General features: G+C 33.6%; 1 protein-coding gene across 3 annotated transcripts in view; it reads right to left on the bottom strand.

Annotated features, from left to right (window-relative positions):
- Positions 1 to 562: 562 nt before the first annotated feature.
- The window catches only part of LOC129005402 (ornithine decarboxylase-like), a 33,572-nt gene continuing 8,417 nt past the window's right edge, over positions 563 to 25,717 (bottom strand). The window contains exons 1-9 of one of the 3 annotated variants that reach the window (XM_054434281.1): positions 20,263 to 20,407; positions 15,197 to 15,481; positions 12,259 to 12,355; positions 10,191 to 10,282; positions 9,281 to 9,438; positions 8,763 to 9,060; positions 2,281 to 2,502; positions 1,607 to 1,815; positions 563 to 1,079 (exon numbers count right to left, since the gene is read on the bottom strand). In XM_054434281.1, the coding sequence (XP_054290256.1) occupies positions 929 to 1,079; positions 1,607 to 1,815; positions 2,281 to 2,502; positions 8,763 to 9,060; positions 9,281 to 9,438; positions 10,191 to 10,282; positions 12,259 to 12,355; positions 15,197 to 15,286 (1,317 nt within the window). In that variant the 5' untranslated portion in view covers positions 15,287 to 15,481; positions 20,263 to 20,407 and the 3' untranslated portion in view covers positions 563 to 928. Of the gene's footprint in view, positions 1,080 to 1,606; positions 1,816 to 2,280; positions 2,503 to 8,762; positions 9,061 to 9,280; positions 9,439 to 10,190; positions 10,283 to 12,258; positions 12,356 to 15,196; positions 15,482 to 20,257; positions 20,408 to 25,717 lie in introns of those variants that run through there. The other 2 variants (XM_054434282.1, XM_054434280.1) reach the window with 2 other exon arrangements.

Consider the following 25,717-nt stretch of genomic DNA (forward strand, 5'->3'; position numbering starts at 1 on the left):
TTGTGGGTAAAAAAATCACACATTTTCATTGGTAATTTTATTGCTACATCTACACAGTTTTACAGTTATAACACACAATTTATTTTAATAAAACAAAAATATTATTTACTTTGATGCACCACCAAAGCTGCCTCTTCGCAAATTCGAACAACAAGCCCCGCGCCACCAGGGCTGTCCACGTCTTCTACTCTCCCACCATGACCTTACCCAAAAAACCCAAATAGAAATTGTATAAACATAAAAAGAATAAGACTGTTTACTGATTTGTTGGAATGGTTCTTTCCCTAAACGGACTAAAGGTTACAATCAAGTCATCATTGATTGAAAATATTATTACTAAATAAAGATTACTGTTGTGCTGTATTAAAAGACCAATTAATCAATACACTTGATTTTTGTCGTGAAATTGTTACAAAATCTATAGGCATATTAAAAATAAGCTATCAATGTCAATGATGACTAGTATTTAATATATTCAGATAACAATAAAGAATGTTATAATATTATAGTCACCTTGAAATGTAAACATGTAAAATGTAGCTTTTAAAATCAATTCAAAAGGAGAATGATAATGATTACTATTGACATAAAATTGTGCGAAGGTGACTATAAAAACCAGACTATACTAAAATAGACCTGAGTAAAACAATCATCCGTCAACCGAAAATCAGAAGCCGGTTTGGTTGTCAAAGCACAACTACACAGTCATCCTCATCACAAAAAAAATTAAACTGCACTTGGAAACAATTTACAACAAAACATTTTAATGATGTTAAATTATAACTTAACAGTTACTTGTAAAATTTAAACAATTTTAAATCAAAATAAAGCTGACAATCGATGAGGATTTGTGTACGAGGTGGAACGTTGATAGCAGATTGTGATGTTGCCATGACAACCAGGGTCGCCGAGCAGAGCCGAGTATCCATCAAGCCATGAGTTCATATATGTAGGGAGAAGGAGAGGGGGAGGAGGGGGTAGACTGCTCAGGGGAGGGAATGTCCCAGACTGACGTCCAGTTGTTGTTCTGTGCAATGAAGTGGTCCTCTGTCAGGGGAAGACAGCCTTTCAAGAAACGCCTGGAACAGAATAGAAAGAATTCCTGTTTAATTTTGACAATGGTTACAATTTAATTGATTGGGTTCAACTAATTCATGAGATACAGCAGTCTAAAACAAATTTAAATTTGTTTTTCTTAGAAGAATTGGTTGCATTTTAAGATGGGGTCCTACATTAGAACAAAATATGAAGAGTTATGTTTTATGCATTTTATTATGTGTCTAGTGTCTATTTGACCTTGGACTCTAATTTTCTCAAATTAAAGCTAGGTAAACTCTAGGCCTAATCCGTTACAAACGATGTAAGCCTTTAATATAAGCTTTTAATATTTAACCTTATATCTACAATGACATTGGCTAGCGAGCTAGTCTAATGGTTATGGGTTCAAATGCCACCAATAACCAATGGATTATGTTTACGTGACAATGCCATGACATTCTAGGCCTAGCCTGAAGTAATGTGAAGCAGTTCCGAGCTAGAGATTATGGAGGATGTCAAGGTAGGACATAAAAGAACAACAAACTGACATTCAAACGTAGCAACTCACCAGACGGATTCATCGATGACAGCATGCACCTTGGGTACGGGGAAGCCGTTGAAGGTTGAGGCGACAGGTAGAGTGTAGGCGCCCATGTCCTCAAACACAAGCCAGTCCCCTATGTCCAGGGGCGGCAGCAACACACTGTCCAACACCTGGTCAAGTCCATCGCAGGTCGGGCCCCACACAGACGACAGCAGCGGCTTGCCTCCCTTGTTCTGCACACATAATATAATCAGAAACTCTCATTGATTGATAACATTTCAAGTTATTATTTTTATATGATTACATGTATATTTTTACTGGTTTTATGTTTTTACAACTTTCACCGTTTTTGTATATAAACTCCTATTTATACAGTCAAACGATTCTTATATCTCTCTGACATGGTTGTGTTGTATTCTGACTCCACATTTTGAGCTAAACTTGATCCGTTTTCCCCTCCTGTATCAGAAACACTGTATACTATGTTTAGACTTGGACAGTTGGGATCAAACACAACAGAACTGCGTACAAACTGTCTAACGAATTCCCACAGGCAAATGAGTGGAGACGAGAGTTCATTTACGTAGGCGAACCTGAACAACAGTCGCTCACTAAACTTTTGATTGGTGCAAAATTTAATTTTTCCCCCCTTTTGCTCAACTATAGATACAAATCAACTTAAATTAAACAACACACACCTCGAGTGGGATCGCCTTAACGACAGCGTGATCGTACAAGATGCAGTTGAAGGAGCCGTAGACACCGTCATTGATGTAGTACATGGTGTCCCGCTTTGAGTGTATGAGTGTGGCCAGAGTGTAGGCGGAGGCAACGTAGAACCTGCCGGGCTCTGCGATGATCTGCACGCCAAGTGAGATGGGGAAGTAGTCGTCCAAAGCTGCATTCACCACCTCGGAGATCTAAAGGCAGACAAACACGTTATGTAGACTCTAACAGACACCTCAGTAGCAAGAAGCTGACTGCTGTGGGAAATGATGTTTTTACACATAACATTAATTGAAAACATAAAAACTTAAAAAGAGACTGATGTGATGTTAATACTGATCAACTAGAATTTTCCTAAGAAATTAACAATATTAACAATATATTTGTTAATAAATCTAAAGGCTTACACATGAAAGAGTCTTTATTTTATACCCTAACAAAAAATGCTTGGAACACAATTATGAGGTACATAATTTTTTAGATAGATCTAAGGCTTTCAATAACAAAAATAGATTTTATGTTATGTAGTTTAAAGTGAGTTTTTTTAAGCTATGTGTATTACACCAATTGCCCATAACATACAATAAATGACAATTTTACAAAAAAAAAAAAAAAAAAAAAAAAAAAAATTAACCCTACTAAAGATATAAAGATACATGTCAAATATTTGGCTAGATTTAAAAACAAATTGATGTCAAATGGATAGTTCAATGAAAATGTATAACTGTAACAATGATAGAAAAAGTACATTATTAAGGTGTCAAGTATTTGTGTTAAGAAAAAAACTGTTTCCTAAATGTTTTGTGTTATGTATTATTTTGGGTGAATTAATTATGAATGATTTATGAAGTGTATTAACGTATTTGATATTGAAATATTTTCCAGCGAAAGTTCAATTGATAAATTGTTGTGTTTATGAGCTATTTTTATATGAGAGAATTAAAATTTGAACACCTAACAACATACACATGATACAAAAGCATGAACAAAACAAAAATTTGTAAAATAAGCTACACTGAAGAATGATTACCGGTGGAATTAAAAGAGCTGAAAAGTTTAATGTTAGTTACATGTTACTTTGGAATATTACAATAAAATTACAATGCTTATTATTACTATACTGATTGCCCAGGGCGCTTAAACAACCTATTTTAAAACTTGAAAATTCCTTCTAATAGGACAGGGTAGAATTCACATTGTGACGATGAAGTAACTAAATATTGATCAACAAAGATGTCCATACACTGATGAAATTAGTGAAACATTGGTTTTGAATGAAAGTATTGTTGCTTTGTTACTGACTAAGATCAGCTGGTTCCTTAAATAAGACCATTTATTGAAAGCCAATGATCAAAGTTTTTAATTCTCAGAAGAGCATCATGTGAAAAGTCAAGATCCAACGTTATAAAATCCAAATCCTCAGAATATGAGTGAGATGAACATTGACACTTTCGGACAAGAAGAAGTTGTTCAAATAAATGTCAGAAGATATATAAGGGTGAATTACATCTCATTGATTTCTGGAAAATATTCAGTTCAAAAGAATTTGATGATAAAATAATGATAATACGCAAGAACGCTAATGGAACGGAGCCTTGAGGTGAATTTTCTTCAGGCCCAGGAAAGCTTCATGTAGGAAGCTTTTATTTAATATTAAATATAGAAAAGTAATTTCAGTTTAAAGGGTTGAAAGTCGTCCAATAGAATCGATCAGTATTATTTAATATAGATAGCTCAAAACAAAATCAAATCAAATGACACATTTAAAGACAGACAGGAAAAAATTGGTTAATCCTTTGATAGGACATAATAGTTAAAGAAAATCTCACAATTAAAAATTAGAGATTTACCGAGGATATCAGGAGACGATGGAATGAGGTCATAAACGTAATATGGTCATCAGTGGATGAAGCATACAATAATGAAGATGTACTCTTCTTAATATTCAAGCATGACATTAAAAGCATAATGCTTTATTAAGTAATATAGTAAAAGAAAATAGAGCCACCAGTACAAGCAAAATAAAGAAATCACATCTTGTTTCTCAGTAACTTGATTTGAGCTACTTAGGACCGAATCAGAAAAAAATACTACAGTTATGGAACAAGTAAACAGATGGATTTCAGAGCTTAAAGAAGATATAGTTTGGGATAAATAAACTAAATAAAAAATGAAGGTTGACACACAGAAAATGGGCGTGATTCCAAAAGAAGGGAATTCAATATTAAGTTAAGGAAAAGTGGATTAATGCCAGAAAACATTAACTGGTCCAAGGAAGGCAATAAAATTATATAAAATATGATCCGTCAAAAGTAGATTTTGGTCGTAACTGTTACCAAACACAATTCAGAATTTACCATAGGAGATGGATAAGTTTTTAAAGTACAACACATGTGGTTGTTTGTATAGCACAGGTGGCAAGATGATTGTACAAGTAAAACAGAAAAACATTAATTAACTTATGAGTGTTCTACATGAAAATGATTAAACTAACAGATCTTTGTTCACTGGCTTGGCAATGGAGAAGAAAGACTGATTAAAGTGTAAACAGAACATTCAAGAGATGACAATAACAACTCATCAACTGGGCGAACCAGGTTCAAAAGCAGCAAAACCCTCGGCAATCAGTATTTACAACACTGAAATAACTAACGCTAAAGTTAAAAACTTAGAGCTAAAATTCACCTAAATACAAACTTGTGCAGTATGCAACTAATGTTTCAGGATCACTCATGTAACTCCGGGCCTAAGAGGCCCCGTTAGCCAAATTTGCTCCCTAGTACACGCTTTCGCTCCGTGCTTTTGCCGTCTCTCCGAGCGTAAACACACTTGTCGAAACCTCTTTTCCATTTGATGTTTCCACTTTCCTCCAAACTGGAAATAGAGCAGATTGAGTTGAGGCAATGTTCGCGCCGCGACCAAATCCACTGTCCTACCTACCTGTGGACTGGGCGCGCTCTTATCACTATGGTTAGGTTATTGCGGACGTAACTGGGATAGGCGTGAATGACAACGCAGACCAATCAAACAGTTTTATTAGGCTTTTTAATCATGGGCATGAGGTACAAACATACGGAAATGCTTCTACTTAGTTCTCAACTAAACAAGACTGGTTTCATTGTAGAGTTGTTTCTGAGATAAGTCAAACACAGAATAACAAATACAAATTTTTGGTCAAAATGACAATGTGTATCTGATATCAAGATTTAATTTAACACTTGAAGAATGACTTAAGGTCAAACATAAAGGGTGCCTTTAAATCAAGGTTTGTTGTTAATACGAGGGCTGTCCATAAATTAAGCTCTCGTCGTGACTAAGCAAGCTAGCTATCTCAAATTTGAGACCACTGCAGTGTTCACTTTATTCACTGCCATTCAAGATTGATCCCACAGTTATGGGACGAATAGTCAAGTCCTTGTTGCCAAAAATGATGTGAAGAAAAATATACGTGAATAATCTTAAAGGATGGAACTCACCTAGAACAGTAGTGGATGAAGTTAAGAACACAACAGTGGTCTTATATTTGATCTAGATTGCTTGGCTTTGGCTTGGTTGGAACTTAATTTTAAAATATAGATAAGTAGGCCTATCTTTAAAATAACAAACACAAAAATATTATTAAATTGTCTTTTATACATCACTTAAAGCTTTATAATACATTGCTAACAACAAATTAAATTGCAGCAGAAATCTTAAATAATATTATTTTTTAGTTAAAACCAACCAGAATAAATAGAGACATATCTAACTTGCACCCATTGCTATTAAGACATACTCATTTTAATGTATTCTGAAACATTGAGGTTAAAATATATGTAAAAATGTGCATATTAAAACCAACAATAATATCTCCTATAAATGCTTATTTTATTTGACCCCACATGTGGTTTAACTTTTTAGCTGAACAGTGAACATGTCATTATACAACAGCACTAAACCAGTTATGTCTGCAGATGAAGCAATGTAAATTTAATGTTAATGAGCAAGGAAATTTGACAACATCTTATTCATGTTATATGGATCTGCATCTTGAGTTGACCAAACACCAGAAGCAAAACATTTTTGATTGGTGATACAAGTTTTATATAAAAAGAAACAATACCAAGTGCTTGTTTTGCATGAGATTTCATTGATCAAGGTTTCACTGCAATCCACAATTAAAGAGTAAACCTATAAGCCAAGAGTGTACTTTGGTTTTCAATAGAAGATTTTCCAAATCTAGGTGAAAAATATGGAAAAAATTAAGACTAATAGAGGAAGATTCAGAAAACTGAGAGAATTGCCGACAACATTTTGGCGAGGCAAGGTACCAGCTTGAGTACAAGTGGACATGGCAGTAAGCAGTAAGTAAGGTGAGAAATATACAGACCCTCCTAACATTCCTAACCAAAGTATACAAACGTGAAAAGTTAGCCATGCCTGATCTTGTCTGAAGCAAAATATAAATTCCTAAATCCAATGGACACAATCTTAAGATGAATGCCTAAAAGTAAAAGTAATGTTTCAGTCTTAACTGTGAGTGAGAGTGATGATTTATCTAAAAAAAGAACAAGTAAACACAGCCAGTTTTGTAGATGACGTCAGCGCTTAACAAGAAGAAATATTTTTTAAATCGTTAAACTCCAGACCCTGCCAAGTCTAATGATTCTTTTGTGTGAAATATTCTCACTGACAACAGGAAATAACACAGCATCACAATAGAAGATAGAAACTCCATTGTTATATTTGACTGAAATCCTTTGAAAAGAGAACAACTATACTGAGATCAGAGTCATTATTAAGATTGACTGGGCAGAAAATAATAAACACAAACATAAGAATAGACGAGTTGAAATGCATTATTTAATATCTCATGAACATGAGGATAGTCTAGAAAATAATTTATTTCTACACAACGCTATAACTCAAACTTTCTGGAATCAGCACTGATGCCATTTCTTTGTTAAAGAATAAACTTCCTGTCAGTATGATGTTGCTGAACATTTTAGTAAATACACCATCAACCTAAAAATACATAGCAATAGTTTTGTAGAACAAAATGTGCCGAAATGAAAAATGTGAAATTTGAACACTTGTGTACTACAATGAAAAACAAGAGACAATGGTGAACTATGAAAGATCTAAGCTTGTGATTCGAGGGTAATAATTTTGTTCCTATAGCTTGGATGGCAAAAAAGAAGTTGTTCAAAGGATGATTGCAAAACCATTAAATTCTTGATGAGTTGAGGAAAAATTGATGGTATGTGAACACAGACGTCTGGATCTAATGATGATGAGATAGTTATAATAAAATATGTGCAAATAGGTCAAAGGTATCATGTATTTTACAAACCATACGGCAGTAATTTAAAAATATAAACTTTACAACTAAATTTGGTCCATGGGTAATAATACTAATAATAATGTAGGCTGTATGAGTTATTATAGTACATTTTCAGGACTTCAAGCAAAGAACTTCATAGACTATCAATGACGTCACCTTGAATCACCTAAATAATTCAAAAACCTAAGAAAAATCTTAGAGAAGCATAACAAAATCCAACAAACCGATTAAACAAAGAAGAGTAGAAATTATGGTGCACCGAAAGAAGATATTTGTAAATCTTAATAAATTAAAAACCTATATTGATATCACATGGAGTATTAGTATCACTGGACCATTTTACACCAGATAATACTTACTTAGTTAGAGAAAATATCAGTAGGCAGAAACCACTCAGATTATAAATTATGATGTCAAGCTCAAGAGCGAAAATAAATAAACTTAAATCTACAGGATACAAATAACAAATGCTTGAAAAAGACATTCCCGAGCTTTCTGACCAATAATTTTCTGTTGGAATGCTTAAATTAAGTTCCCTACAAGGTATGTACCAAATGTTCCGTCACAAATCTGACTCTTTGAAGTAGATGTTGGGTATGGGCTTCTATCAAGCCATAGCATATTCTTTGTCAGATCCTTGATTCAGGTTGTATGATATAGCTTGATAGAAGTCCAAACCCAACATCCACTTCGAGGAGTCAAAAGTTGATGGAAAATTTGTCATGTACATCAAACAGTTCTGGTGGACTATATCTATGAATAATACAGAGAAGTAAGGAACAGAGGATAGACTCCTTGGTACAATTAAGTGGCGTTTATTGAAAGGTCCCGCACCGGCCATCACCTTCATGTACTACAACGCTCACGGTGAGGGAAGACCCTGGTGCACTGTGCAATAGAAATTTCCACAAAATGCTTGCCATTTTGGCCCTTCCTTGCTCGTCACAATTATATTTCCGGCATAAAATACAAGAGTTGAAAGCCCACGGTTGTCTTGTAAGCCTGTTTCCTCTGTGCCTTACTTCTCTGTGGAACAATGTTATCACAGTACACTCTGTTAAGATAATCCGTATATTCCTACTCCAACACTCACACCGTAGTGCAAGACCCATACCGTTTTTGCCAACTCACCTGATCAATGCTGCTGCCTCGGTTGCCGGGGTAACCACCACCGATGTCCAACAAGCTCATGTTGAAGCCCAGCTGGCCGCCGAGGTCAAACAGGTCACGGGCGGCAGAGATGGCTCGACGGAACACGGGAGGATCTTGACAGCCGGAGCCGACGTGGAAACTCACCCCCACCACCGTAACTCCCAGCGCAGCGGCCAGCTTGAGCAGACGAGGAGCCTCGACCAGCGGATCACAGCCGAACTTCATCCCCAGCTGACATTGGGCTACTGTAGCGTCACACCGAATACGCAACACCATCCTGCAGACAAAACATCTTCAGTACACCAAGCCTAGTTACCTCAAATGCTCAATTAGATGTCCATTACATTTTGTATTCTCAAAAATAATATATATCTTCAACACAATTGGTCATTTTGAATTTTTTGTAAGGCAAATTCAAAAAGTACATTCTTTGAAATATTCAGGAAAAATTCAAAAGCTTATTTTTTCAACAATGTTTTATATTCTTCCCAAATTACCTGGCGTTAGGGTGCATTTGCTTGACCTTGTACAGTTCACACTCGTTATCGAAGGTCATAGTGTTGACGTCTTGTGAGGCTGCATAGCGGATGTGAGACGCCATTTTGGCAGGATTGGCAAAAATTATACGGCTGCCATCAACTCCTAGGTCCATCACCTACAGGAAAATTTCATCTTTTGTCACATACAGCATTTACAAGGTGAAATTGCTTTCAACTTTAGAATGAAGATATAAACAATGAAAACATACTGACATTACTTGGGTTGTCAGCTGTGTAAAACCAGCAGAATTTATTTGGCAATACAGTACTGTAGTTGAGTCATATTAATATAGTCAAAATACTTGTAAGATTCCAAAACAACGTCTAGAACATGTTCCTACAGCATCGTCTGACCAGTGTTTCCCAACCTTTGGTATGCAGAGGTCATTGTGGTGTACGTAATAAAGTTTTAAATAGAAGTATTCTATAATATGTCAGGATTGTTTAGGTTGACGCGTCAGTATTATTTCACTCCCGATCGGCAACGGCAACTTTGTACAGTCAACAATACGTTACAGAGGAGACAGGATTATAGAAACCTATGCGACCGACTTGAAATTTAGCACACACGAAATATTCAAGCAATAAGTAAACTCTCATGCATTGTGCTTTGTAGTTCACTCAGATATGCATCAATTGCAAAAATATAACCTTCTTAGGAAAGGTTAAAACTTATGTTTAGAAAATGGAATGGTTAGGTTAGCACAATAATAAACACATCCATTACAATTACCTCCTGAATTTACATACGCAATATATTTTTGTCTTGTGAAGTGGTTCAAAGAAAAGATGTTTGGAAACACTAGTCTAGGCTACAATATATTATGGTTTTTATTTCAAATTGATAATTTTTAACATGAAACAGTACCTTGGCGATTTCTGTCTTGGACGCACAGTCGAACCCGGTTCCTAGAGCCGCGAGGGTAGCCAGGACGAGCTGACTGTCATTGCACTTCACCGCTACAAACGGAAACAGTTATTAGTCTATTAGTTGTATGTAACTATAAAAACATTAATATTGAGAAATAGCTAAATTTATGAAAATATTTCTAAATTTTTGGACAAGCACGATTGTGAAAATAAATCTTAACTTCTTGAGAGATACTTCGCAATACCATGAGGTTTTTTAAATAATTTAACTCGCTACACTGCAAATAAAGATAAAAACATAAAATGTTTCTCTATTCACTCTATGAAGAATCTCTGTACTAGGTCAAAAGATCAGTTGTGACAAAAAAGTTGTAGAATGTAGAAATATTTTTTTGCAACATGTAAGCCCTTCGACATCAATTTTCTCAAAAAATGTAGCTTAGGTATATTTATCTTATTTTCACATAAATTCCTTGTGTGTTGTAAGTATTTCCAAAACATAAAGATTTTAGTCTATAATTGACTGAACCAAACTTAAGGATAATTAAATTTTAAAAAAAGACGGACATTATAAACTATGGGCAAAACAGATAGGTGAATTACATTGAATCTAATACTTAAATGTAAAGCACAGCAGAATAGCACATTTCGTACCTAGGGCCGAAAATGGGGTTTTGTAGGCTCGAGATAGTTTTTAAGTTCAAGACAAAGTCGAGAACTTAAATCGATTGAGAGCTGCAAAACCATTTCGGTCTGTGGTACGAACGCTATTTTTCACCACACTATACCCTATTACCACTATTCACCTCAATAATAATGCACACTGATAGTCAACACAACTACAACTTTAAGGTTATGTGAAGAAATAATTTGAGGAATCAGCAAAAATAAAAATAAATAGTTGCTAGGCAACGGTGACAATAACAATTCTATTGCAACGCTATGGAATTTGATTGTGTATTTAATATGCATTCATGTTTTAAGTAAGTAAGCGGGCAGCTGATTTTGCGGTCCTAGGGATGTAAAAACCTGCTCGGTCCCAAAATAACAAGACAGCTGGCATGGCCAGCAAAACGTAACTTTCAGCCACCAATTAACATATGTAAAACCGCTAAAAACATCATAGTGTGGTGAAAATATATTTTCACCACACTATGATGTTTTTGGCTGTATTACATACGTTAATTGGTGGCTGAAAGTTACGTTTTGCTGGCCATGCCAGCTGTCATCGTAATTTGGGTACCGAGCAGGTTTTTACAGGCCGGGGCCGCAAAATCAGCTGTCCGCTAACTTAAAACATGAACACATTTTAAATACACAATCAAAATCCATAGCATTGCAATAGAATTGTGTTATTGTCATCGTTGCCTAGCAACTATTTATTTTTATTTTTGCTGATTAATCAAATTATTTCTTCACATAACCTTAAAGTTGTAGTTGTGTTTACCATCAGTGTGCATTATTATAGTGGTGAATAGTGGTAATAGGGTATAGTTTGGTGAAAAATAGCGTTCGTACCACGGACCGAAATGGTTTTGCAGCTCTCGATCGATTTAAGTTCTAGACTTCGTCTCGAACTTAAAAACTTTCTCGAGCCGGCAAAACCTCATTTTTGGCCCTAGGTTCGAAATATACTATTACAGCTAATAAGTGTGGATCTGTTTTTTTTTTACAGTAAAGTATAAAAAGGATACATTAAAAGTCCGATCTTTAAGTATTCATGATTTTATTAATTAGCAAGTGTATCTTTGAATCACCCATTTTTTTTTCCGAAGAGGTTGGCAGTTTTCTTTTCTCGTCCACATATGCTATGGATTTGAAAAAGGAACGTATCCAGCAAAGCAAGGGATGAGCCAGTGCAGTACAAGGGCGAACTGTACTGATAAAAACTAGTGGCGTACCAGAATCTGAACTCACGACATTGCTGCCTCGGGCCCAAAATGAGTGGCACTACCAACTGAGACTCTGACTCACTAAATTTAACATCTCTCCTTACAAGTTTATCAGTATATTTTAAAATTACACTAAAATTAATTGTATTAGAAGAATGTTTTGTGACGACTGACCGTAAAAAGGTTCAACTCTGGGCATCTTCATCTTCCATTCTGAGTGTTTGTGGACAATATCCCCAATGTCGAGGACATAAAAAGCATTCTCCTGGACCTACAGACAAAAATAGGTTTACAACATTGCATGATTGAGGAAGAACTACTACAAAATTATAATGCCTAAGTATTAAAAAAATGTAGAAACAGATTTTGCCTGGTTGAATAATGTGAGAGAAAAATACTTCTCCGAGCACTTATTTCAAGAACTACATATTTTAATAAATGTTGTTTTTATATATGCATAGAATTTCAAAGCTACTGAAATTTTCAATTTACTTAAGAACCAGTAAATAATTTTATAGAAGTTTGCATTCGCCTGATTCATATTTTTAATGTCACCACATACATTTGACACTATAACCAAATTTTTCGTCTTTTGAAAATTAGCAATTGTCTTTGTACTTTTTTAATAAATTATTTTGATGTTATTTTATTTACAACCAAATACAAATTCACTTATCATAGCAAATGGTTCCGATTTCCTTTGGAATGTATCTATTTAATTATTATTTAGTCTATGTTTTCAAAGTTAAAAACATCACGCTGGAAGAAATCAATGGAAACGTGCAAACAGATTTAAATAAATTTTTTACGTTCAACTTTCTCTGCAAAATGAATCACTTGATAATTCAAAACAACAAACTAACTCCAAAAACAGAAAACGGAAATAGTGACTCTTCCTTCTTCTAAAGAGGCCTTGGTTGGAAATAGATTTGAAATGGTATGTATGTTGGTTCAACGATGAATAAAGGAGGGTAAAAGCGGAACTAGTGAGAGAGGCAGAGAGGGGGAGAGAGAAAGAGAGAGGATGAACCTGGAGTGCGAGGGTCGAAGAGAGGAACTTTCAATCAAAGTTAATGTTGGCAGCGAGCCAGCCAGCCCATGTGGTTCAATTCAAGTCTCACATGTTACCTTAATACCAACCAACATTTTGTATTTTTGGCAATTTCTGCTCTTTGCTATTTTCAACTACGGCACCCGAAATAGCGTTCTTTCATCTTTAAAACTCAATAAAACAGTTGAAGAAACCTAATTTACAAAGAGAGAACTGGAATTGGTTTTTAGCGACAGCAAATAACTTAAAATTACTACGCAGAAACACAACAGAAAATGTGTGAGAAATCAATAATATATTAAACTTATTTTGGAACATATCTAATCTTCCTTAAAGAAAGTTCAAAGATTTCTTGCAAAAATATTCTCGTTGCAATAAAATATCTAAACAATAAAATATTGGTTCTTAAGAAAGTTAAGGTCATAAATAACATTTTAATAAACAACAATTAGCAAATTGATTGGGTTTTAGGCTAGTAATTTAAAATCATACCTAATTGAATTCATCCTATTCTGAGCTAACAAATAATTATAAAGTAGTTCTAAGGGTTACAATACATTACCACCTTCAGTCATGAAGTTATACATAATTAAATAAAATAGAAAAAGGAAACCTAAAAACAAGGCTATACAGGGGAAAAATATGGATCTTCAAAGGATTCCTCTACCATATCCAGATCCTTAACCAACAATTTCTTTCTTACATCAAAGAATTTAAGGAAACAGATAGTAAGTATTACGGTAACTATTAAGAGTTTTGGCGATAGTTAATTTGATTTAAATACACATAATTCCGTTCACAAATGTTAAGAATTACTATAGGCTACGTTGTTCCATTTCAAAATAAACATGGCTTAACATTTAAAAACAAAAGAACGCCACGCCATATTGGTGACAGTGTGTTCTTTATTTTGTCTGATAAATAAATGTAAATTTGTTCAAGACTGTAAAAACAGCTTGTATCATGGACAAAGTCAACTGACATCAGTCTCACACGCAGAGACCTTGAAAACATTTGGTGTGAAACACTTGGAATGACAGAGCAGACATTGAGTAGTCATGTGTCAAATAGTAGGCCTATGATAAGGTTTTCATTGAAAATAATTTAGGTTAATAACTAATTCAGATAAACTTGTATTTTCAAAGCAGGCAACTGTTAGCAAGATTAAAGTGGTTTAGAAAAATCTAATAAACAAGATATAAAAAAGTCAAAAGAAACATAACAATGAAACAGTTTCATTATCTGTCTTTAGTAAAAATGTTCGTCAAAAAAATGGTGCTGACCAACTGACTAGTTTTGTCGTAAATATAACATTGACAAAGCTGCAACAATACACAAGGCAATGTTTTGCTTGCAACAAAGCGAGTCAGCACCATTTTGTTACGACATATTTTGACAACTAAGGAAGCCCATTTTGTCATAAAGTTGTTCAAAGCTTTTTAAATTGACGTTTTTATGTCTGTGAACTAAAATTTGGTGGTCTTATTTGTTTGGCTATAGGTGTGATTGCTCACAAACAAGTTATATACTATGCAATTTTAAAAACCTTCTCAAGGAGCATACAAATTTGGTGTTATGGAAACATTGGAATTGATACATGGCTACTTAAATAGTAAATGTTAAATGATACAAACTGCTAGAAAAAACATACCTTAAGGAAATATTTTCAAAAAGTATAAGGTTCAGCTAGCTTGCTCGAAGAAAAATCCAAGGGCTAACAATAAACGAAAATAACATTGATATAATTTGCAGGACTTCATTTAAAGATCAAGAGAAATATGTAAGCCTGAGAATTTTCTCAGATGAGTTAGTAGAACTAACTTTTTCAAAATAATACCCTAAGGCTTCCTTAAATTAAGATCATTCAATTTGCAAGTTTGATACAATGGAAAATCGGTATCAATAACAAGTCACTCTTGATAACAAGTGTCATTTTTAAATCCCCTTGAATTAATTTATATCTAATCACATTTTATTGCAAATCTCCATAATAAGTCAACCTTTAAGTCCTATTTAATAATCACCATGAGAGTCTAGTTATCCAGGTTCTACTGTACTCACCCCGGACTGCGCGATGGCGCGCAGCACGTCCATCGGCGCAGTGTCGGTGTCCAGGACGTGGATCATGTCCGTCACAGATACATTCCTCATGGCGAGACAGCAGAAGACGTGTCACAAATCCGAACAAGCAAAGAGGCAGCTCTTGTCCAGTCTTGGACAGAGTTGTGTTTAAACTAAAGTCTAATAATTAATTTGCGGTTGTCAGCACTGCCACGGGGGGTCGCCGTTGAGCGCCTCACGCCAGTCGACAAAGTTTAGAGGGCTGCGCACCAGCCGACCCGAACCCTGCAACAATAAACAAAATTATTATAAAAAGCTGTAAGTTTAGCAGAATCACCCAAGTAAAAATGTTTTGTAAATTTAGTTCTTAGTTTAGAAGCTCCCAAGTCTATTTGGTCAGGGTTGTGCAACTTGCAATTAAGTACTGTGGTAGTCAGTGCCAATAATGGTTAGGCACAAAAATGTAGTGATTGTTTAAATGATTCAGTCACAAGTATTTTACAAATAAAAGTCGATTGATTTTTAACTTATAGTCAAATTCTGTGAAGGCATCAACTGATATTGGTAACAACATGAAGAAAATCATAAATAGTTTTTAATATTATGTTGTCACTATAGCAACTGTTAAAAGCAAATAATACAACAAAAATAATTAGATAATTTTTTGGAAGAAAATTAGATCTGTACAGAAAATTCAAAAAGTAAATATGTCAACTAACAAAAAAACAGATACAGTTAAAAAAAGAAAACAGCAAAAATCAAAACACTTTGTCGCTAAACTGACAACAGTGAGAACTAAATATACCAAGAGAAGGACAAAGAAAACATTCTATACCGACAAAAATAAGTCTAACTCTGGAAACGAAACAAAGCAAAATGACAACAAAAACAGAGAACCCAATAAAGGATATCGAAGAAGACCGAAAAATCATCTTAAACGACCAAATGTTGACGAAAGAACAAAAGAACGAGATGATTGTAGTAATTATCCTTTGTACAATTCAGATAGCAGTTCAGATGAGGAGAGGCTTGCTGTGAAAAGACGACGGAAAGAAGTAAAAGAACATCTGCATGATACACGGAAAGGCGCTGAAAATCGTAATAGAAAAAATACCAAACCGAAGCGAGCAAACAACCACATCATCAATGAGGATGACGCGTTTAAAAACAAATTTCTTTGAATATTTATTGTAGTTCAAGGTTGTCTTTTGTTTTCTTAAAAATAAAACCACATTTGTGTCTAATATATTAGTGAACAAACATTCAAGCCTTGATGCAACCAAGATCAATATAACAATAAGTTCCATGGTGCAAATAATTTTAATTTGTAGTTTTCTGTATAGGCCTACTCCATAAATTTTGTCAAGGGATTTTAAGAATACAACCTAAATTAAATAACAGTAAAGTAGAAAGTCATTATACAGTGAAGTAACTTAGAAAGATTTATTTAGTCCCCTATAGGTAAAAATCATAGCTCAAAAACCTCAATATAACAAACTTCAACAAGTAAATCCTTAATAAAAGGATTTCACTCGAATTATTCAAACCTTACAGATTTGGTTTGGTTGCAACAAAGATTAACTAGCCTACATCAACACATTACAACATTAAACATTAAGTCTCTAAACAAAAGAAAAAGTTTTTTATGTACTTGTTTCCCAATCAGAATATTCAAAATAAAGAATGATGAAGAAAGAAGCGCTAATTTTTCTAATGAATATTTTAAGTAACAAATAAATGGCCAAGTGTAAATCGTTTTCTAACATGACCAAATTAGACAAACATTGCTAACTCAAGGAGGTAGCATGCTTGGTTAGTAAGAAGGCTTCAACGAATTAGCGCTTCAGCCCTAGGAAATTCAAGGTCACTTGCAAGAAGATGATAATAAATGGGCAACCTAAAACCTCTTACCTAACCATGACCATTAAAAGCATACTTTTGATAAACAAATTTATGTTTTGACAACCAAACAAACACATGAGAGACTTTTAGTAGGGAGATACTTAGATCATTTCTAATAAGCTATAGAAAACCCAGCTTTGATCAAATTTCATGAGACTCATATTTCATCTTCCGATTCTGAACATAATGAAACCATTGCACAATCGAGCAAATTTATTAAATAAAATTGTATTTTCTAGAGAGTTAGAACCAGATAGATGTCTGGAACAGGTTGAATCGACATTTACAAATATTACGAACATATCAAAATTATAATTATACAAACCTAACTGTTAATTATGTTTCTGATGCACAAACAATTCGCAACTAAATACCTTGAAGAACCTAGTTATCTTGGAACCTGTTATCAACGGATAAAATTATCTGACTAATTGATTATGGCAGGTAAGGTGGTGGAACATCAATTTCTGTGTTATTTACTTATCACAGCTATGTATATTATTAGCAAAAATACCATCATCATTGAAACAATTTCAATAAGGTTTGGTAAAGGCTTGCCAACATGCCAATGATGTTCATGCTTGTAGTTCATAAATTGTTAAGGTAGATGTGGACATTTTTACTAAGAGAAAAAAATTTAGTGTTTAAATTGTCCAAACTTATTTTTATTTTTGACAAAACTCTTGACTGTTTAAATTTGAGCCTCATAACCATCTGATTTAAAAAAAATTATCTTTCAACTAAACAAAAATTTGAGCGACATAGTGACCAGATTGATTAGAGAATAATGACAGTTTTTTGTAACATAAAAAAATAATAAAAATTTAATGAGAAAATGTTTTTAACTCTATAAGTTATTTTCTGATATATCAAATTTTCTGCTTCTCTTGAATTGGAAAATACGCTATTTCAGTGAGTCAACGTAAAAAAATGTTAAAATTGTTCATTTAAAGTGTTTGTACTATTATATCAGAAAAATATAAGCTCATTACATCCTAAATGACTTTCATTTCTATTTTAAACTTGACACAAACATCCTTATATATATATAATACGTGAAGGCGATTTCTACGAAACACTACTCCTCCGTTAATAATGGACGGATATTTACAAACAATGTGTGAAAATAAAGTATTTTTTGTGTAGACGCCCCCTTTTACCAATTCCTGTAATAAAAGTCCTCGGGCTTCGTCCCACAGGCAATCAAAATTCCAATGTATTTCTTATAACGAAAAGATTTTGTTTACTTAATCAGACGAAAAATTTGTATTGATTACAGCTGTTCATAGTAAACACATGATACACACAAGAGCCTTCGTTTTTAGAGTGAGTTTGATTTTAGTTTCGATAACTGGAGTGGAGTGATTCATTTCATTATCCTAAAGTTGACTCTTTTAAGTCATCTAAAATTATGACTGTTACTCGTTTTGAAATTGTAATACTTTGCAAATTGCTCGAATTTGAGCAACAAGAGCACTAGTTTTACTAAATAACATGATTTTTACTTAAATACTCAAAACACTAAGGGGGTAACGTAAGTTGTCTCTAAATCAACCCTGCAGAGAATATGCGGAAAATTGTTTGTTTAATGCTTACACATTCAAATTTTGAATACAATTTTTTAAACGGTCTAATATGATAAGCTATTGATATTTAGTTTAAAATAAATATGAATTGATTGTATGAATGGTTTGTTTGTTTACAGCATGTGTTGTACTGTATACAGTACTAGCATAATTTAATCAACAGATAAAACAATAAAATCATCAAATGCTGCAAGGATCCAAGGCCACTAGAAAAACAGGCTATGCTGCAACTACGTCACAGTGGTGGATAGTTGTACTTAAAATCTTACAAACAGCCAGCTTGCTTATTTACCTAAAACATATGGGAATGGCAATTACAATGAATTTAACAATGAATCTATCCACTAGTGTGACGTCATGGATCCTGCAGCATGGCCTAGTGGGGCCTTGAATGATCCCCGTCATTTTAGACTCAACAAACACAGATAATCAACCTGTGATAAACAAGTGTGGAATGATTACCAAAGACTATTTGACAAGACTGAATTACTAAGCAATCAATCAAGATAAATTGATTGATATCAACCCTACAGTGGGAAATTAATCTTCTTTAGTTAAACACTACTCCATAAATATAAATTATTTAGGATTATTTAAAATATGTAATAAATTACAATGTCTTTTCATTAATAGGCTTGCTATTTCTCTCACTACATCACTTATGGAATTAGTAAGTAATTAAAGTTATGATTTTAAGAGTATATATTCTAACAGTAATTTTTACTGTCCTCGCATTTAGTTGCAATACAACAACAATGAATCATCTCGAAGATGATAATGGAAGTGAATGGACTTCGTGACCTGTTATGACCACTTTTTCATTGTTTCCTTGTTTGTGTTTTGTCAATATGTCAATGGCGTTGGAAAAATCTGTTTTGTAATCTTTACAAACAAATAATGAATATTTACTAGTAAGGGAAAAGAAAATGAGTATTACTATTCAAACGTAATATGTGTACAAATTTGTGTATTCGCTACATTTATTTCAAATTGAAGGTTATTGCACAATAATGCAACTTTGAGATGAAAAATAAGTTTAATAGGTTGGTTTTATAGGTGAGATAGGTACCTATCACAAAAAGTAAGTTTAATTTGTTGCTACATTTTTACGAAACAAGAACATACAGTAAAGTCTAGCTAACAGTTTTCACTAATCTTACAATTAGTAGGCTAATCAATGAAAAAAAGTAATTATAAACGTGTATTGAATGTTCGGTTCACTAAGATCTGTGAAGGTATTTTACACATTAAGAATAAAGAATGTATATTATCAAAATAGTTTTGATATGTTTAATAACAAAATATGCAATTCTTTAATTTGTCTTCCTTGTTAGCATTCTAGCACCATTGATTTTGCTTACAGATTTCCAATTTTAATATAGTAATTATAAATAAATTAAGCTTCAATTAGAAAAATACAAAGAAATTAGAATTTTTCTGTAATCAAACCTAACATTGGAAACAACAAAACCAACAGAATCCATTGCCTCCTAAGTTACTAAATACTAACACAACTACTAACAATCTAACCTCTCACTGTACAACACATCACAAAAGTTTTGGGAAAACTCACCCTACCTTTCGACTCCACTTTCAAAAACACTCGGACACAAGAAGTAGAAACGGCTAGGGTCGGCTGAGCCCCGAAACACAAACAATAGCTCGATAATTCGAGCCGTCCTAGACACTCATTCGCAAAGCTTCTGAAGTCTGGCCCGCGTGCTCAGCTGGCTTATATACGGGGTATCAGTGACAGCCATGTTGTTATCAGTAGTTACACAAGTGCTGCTATCTATGACCCTCTCACACAGCCAGCCCTCCAATTATCATCTCCCAATTAATCGGTGCCCCCTGTATGCGCATCTGTAGCTTTAATTGGTTCGAAAAAGTTTAATCATTTGTTTTTTTAGTCCTGATAATTTTTGGGTAAGGCGTACTTCGAATTATAGTTTTTCATTTTAGTAGAGTAATATATGTTTGGAGGATTAACTTGTTAATTTTATATCAATGAGGTAACATTTTAAATTGATCTGTATAAGAATGCTTAAAATCTTAAATTTTAGGAATGTATGCATATTGAATTATTCCAGGGTTCAATTGATTTAATATAGAGAATTTCAATGGTAATGTTTAAGGTAAAACATATCCAGTGGTTTGATTTAAATCGTTTGAAATAATCTTTAAATTAACATGAAGTTATTGATTTTAGATACAAGATATACGGAAAGTAAATAAAAGAAACGTCTTATAACACTTAAAACATATATTTACGCTTATACTGTTACTCACAAGACAGTAAATATACAAAAAAGATGGTAAGTGGTGATCGATTCCGATTGGAGACTCCAATCATCATCAGACCCAATAGGCGAATGTCATTATCAGACCCAATATGTGAATATCATCATTCGCCCACTGGGTCTGATGATGATTGGAGTCTCCACTCGAAATTGATCACCACTTACCATCTTTTTTGTATATTTACTGTCTTGTGAGTAACAGTATAAGCGTAAATATGTGTTTTAAGTGTTATAAGACGTTTCTTTTATTTACTTCCTGTAAATTTAATAACATGTACAATGCTGATCAAGAAGTTATACAAGATATGTTGAGCCTATTTTACAACTGGAGTGAAATATTCAAATTAATTACCAACCGGTATCATATGACCCGATACTTTTCGTCTACTCCACTCTTACTGTTAGATAAGCATTGACTTTTCTATATCTTCAAGACACTTTATCACTAGTGTTTAGTACAAAGTGTTTGGGTGTAAAATAAATAATATGCCTTGAGTAGACTTATCTAAGAATTGCTGTTTTTAATCCAGCATTATTAATTTAAGATCTTTAATTTACCTCTAGTGCATTTTATCTTCTAGGGCCACAAAATTTCAATTTGGTAGGAAGCCATTACCTTTGATAACGTTATTTGATCACTTAAACTGGTATCATACCGAATGGTTGTGCATGTTATATAATAAGTGATCATACTGTTTCAAGTGTCTGTATTAACCTAAATTGTCTTCAACATTTACTGATCACAATTTGAGTAAGAGGACACATGTTAAAGATAGCTGTGTAACATGTGATTGATTGAGTAGCTATACTTCACCTGTACCTTGTCTTAATGGTAATTTTTCCATGTTAAATGGCTTTCATACGAACTATGAGCACGGCAAAGGCACGAGTGTATTACTTGACGTGTATTTACTTATACAATTAAAAAGTACAACTTAGTGAAACGAAACTTGACTTTAATCATGTAAAAACTAACTGACAACAAAAAGTAAACAATCTGGTTAATTGTAACATATGGTAATAAATGTTGTGAATTTGATACAGACCAAAAGCACGAACACTTGACATGAAAAATTAACTCTATCGCTCACATTCATATTGAGAGCAAATTCATAGATGGGATTGTTTACAAATTTAATTTAATAAAGATGTTATGCAATTCCTAATTATGTAGTCTGCATTTTAAAAGATCTTATTTATTTAAATGAGTTTTTCTTGATTTGTTCACGATAAATTCTAAAACATCAACAAAGTGTTGTAAGCAGTTTTTCTGTTTCTTCTTGTTTGTAAATAGTTATTTGGCCTCTTCCTGGATAGGCTTCCACGGTAGAGTTATTTGATTATTATGACGTGTAATGAGTTCAAGTTATTTGACGTGTTTCTTTTAGTGTGCTATACTACAATAATTTTTTTAACCTAATTTCTAAAGGTACAGTCCAACTCTGATCTTGTTACGAACGTCAACCTTATAGTCCAATGTATTGTTGTCATGAAGACGCAAAACAATTTAAAATATACCCCCGCCGCAGAAAAACCTGCCGACTAAGCGAATTTCCATTTGTCTGAATTGATTTTCAGTTAAATATATTTTAATAACATTAGGTCTAACGAGTGAGTACCTAGGTTTGTTGCTACAAGGAAACTAATAAAGTGTGTTTTTGAGTAAAATATTGATAGCTTAGTACAAAATAAATAAATTTGATCAAAATATATCCATAAACAAGCAAACTACAACATTTGACAATATTCTCCATAAGAATAACATGGGAATTTTAAATTTACAATTTTTTTAATTTTCTCCGTTACTAATAATCAAACAAAAATACTTTTATATACTAAATTATTTGTTTTTTTAAGCTCTTTAAAAAGGTCTAAAGAGAAATCTTGAGGGTCAAAAGTAAGAAAAACCAATTTTTACCCCATAAAACCCCCCGTAAAGCCCCGTTCCCATGGTCCGATCGTGCTGGTTCGCGAACTCATTCAAGTTAACACGCTTTACACCCTTAAACCAAATTTCATCAAAATCGGACAAAAATTACTCAAGTTATCGCGTTCACGGAAGTATATATATATATATATATATATACATATATAAAAATTTGAACGAATGGTGTTTTTGGCCTCTGGGGACATCAAAATGAAAAAGTAAATTGGTCCCGGGTCTAGGTCTTACCGTGCCACCTACGGTAATAGCTACTTCCCTATAGGGAAATTCGCTAATAAATATACAGTTAAGAACAGATTATAAAGTATTAAAAATCTCCAAGAAACATTTTATCAATGCCTCTCTGATCATAGAAAGCATTCTCTTAAAAGTCCGAAAGCACACACAAAGTTGTACTTTTACCCTTATCAGTTGATTGTTTGGTTATTGTCTGTAAGTTAAGATTTCCAACCTTTTGCCCCCGACCTTACGATACTATATACGTAACATAATGTGTAAAACAAGATAAAGATAAGTGATAAAAAACATTATTCCCATAAAATATATGAGGCAGGTCAATATAGATAGTGGGTAACATACTTTTTGCCCTAGGAAGTTAGGCTCTAGCATGGGTTCGATTTTCACGTAACTTCAGGCTAGACCTAGAGGTTCACTTAAATATCCATTGAAGTTTTGGTGGGAATTAAATCCGTGACCTCAGGGACCAAAGTACTACCTTTTACCACTAGACCAGCTCGCTCCCCTACTTTAGTAATATAGTAAGTTAAATGTATGGAGTATGTTATGTCGAGTCTCACTATAAAATTCCCCCAACCACATGTATAGATTAGCAGTCGTGCAGTAAGTGTTTAAAAATGGAAAAATATGTAGGTCACATTATCATATACTGTCAAGATCATTCATTTCACAAAAAAATGGGTCTAAAAAGTAGTGCAACCTGCATACGGTTTTTCCAATGTTTTTAAAGCCTATTTCTCTGTAAAATGTTCCTGCATGCACTATCTCAAGCTTGATTGACTCAGTGATTGAAGAAAGGGAAAATTTAGATTGTGAATTTTAAATTCCAACACCTGTTGAAGCTAACTAAAAGAAAAATTTTAAATTTATTTTTTAGACGAGAAATCTGATACACCACTGAAAGTTCATAAACAAATATTAGGCCTCTGCAGAGGTATTTTTGGACCATTACTGGACAGTCACCAACCTACAATATCAAAACGTTGAAAACAATGATTTACAACTCAAGTCTACCACAAAATATTTATTGAACTATTGAATTAGTTTTTGGATACATTGAAAGTCATAACATTTTTATCAAACCATTTACTTCTGAAATACATTATTCCATACCGGTACTTATCTTGCCCAAATTAAAAGTGACTCCCAATCTTTACCTTTATACCAGATTGTTGTTCGCAAAAAACTCTTCACTGTAAACCTTAACTTAAATATCTATTTACTATTCAATTAAAACTCAAAGTAGTCAATCATTTCAAATCATTAGGAAAAATGTAATAAGTTACTACCAGCATATAAATTAACTGACCTCAAAAAGAAATTGGTCTGTAAATTAATTAAGCTATTGATATTAGATAGTAAAAAGACCAGTATTCTGAATGACCCCTTTACAAAACAAATGTCAATGTCGTAAAATTGAAAGAATAAAACAATCAAGTTGTGAAGTATTGAAGATAACGTTACAGCCAATTCGTTAAGAACTGGGACACATGGCAGACAGCCTTCAAACAATTGGCAACTCAACAGCTGTCTTGGGCGGCCTAAGTGAGCCTCACAATAAGTCAATTTCACACATCACAACATTCTCTCAGTATAGTGTACAAGTATGATGCAAGTATGAAGCAAGTGTGGTTTACCCGGAGATCGTTATCAGGACAATATTGTTATAAGGAAATTCCAACAATTTTATGCAAGATGAATCAGCAAGCAGATGACCTCATATTGAGGCCACATCACTTGGCTGGCAACAAACTGCTTGGAATAATAAGCACTTCCTTGTTTTGCTAAAAATCCATAGGTACAGAATAAGATGTTTATTTTTTATTTAATTGAATGAAAAATAGGCCTATAATATAAGGTATTTAATAATTTAAAGTTGTTTTGTAATTAATTGTTTTGTAATAGGTAATTTTACATGTTGAAAATTAAAAACTGTCAAAGAAATTTTTTTTTCCCATACTACAAGATTCTGATAGTTTTGCAGAATTTTTCACTACCATAATTTTTAGTACCGATGCTGTACTTATAATTATTTACAAATACATAATATTAATAACAAAAATAACAGGGCACAAAGTCAATAGCTCGAGTTAGGTTGAGTTTTATAGGCTACTAGCTGGCCAGACAGACGTCGTCCTGTCCTAATTTGGTTTTATGTCAATGCCATTTTCAAGATGAGCTCGTTCGCATGACTCAATCATGTCCTGGTTGATGTTCGTTTGCGATGCTCACTCGCCTTTAGGTTGGAGCTCGTTCGCTGCGCTCCCTTGCCTTCAGGTTAGCTCGTTCGCTACACTAACTCGCCTCCAGGTTGAAGTTCGTTCGCTACGCTCACTCATTTTTTTTGGTTGCAAATTAGCTGTTGTCATGAATTAAGAAAAATATAGTGCTGCACCCTGTTGGTGAACCTATTACCTTTTTAATGCTATTGAACATCACAGAATCTAATTTTTTAGTTGAACCAGCTGTTAAGATTCTTTAATTCCATTTAAATATGAGTACTCATAAGGTTAACATGGGAAACTCCAGAGCCACTGGGGCGGAGCCCTTT

The sequence above is a fragment of the Macrosteles quadrilineatus genome, unplaced genomic scaffold (assembly GCF_028750875.1).
Source record: "Macrosteles quadrilineatus isolate MER2022 unplaced genomic scaffold, UCM_ALF_1.0 Scaffold_21__1_contigs__length_2333173, whole genome shotgun sequence".
NCBI classification, from domain to species: Eukaryota; Metazoa; Arthropoda; class Insecta; order Hemiptera; family Cicadellidae; genus Macrosteles; species Macrosteles quadrilineatus.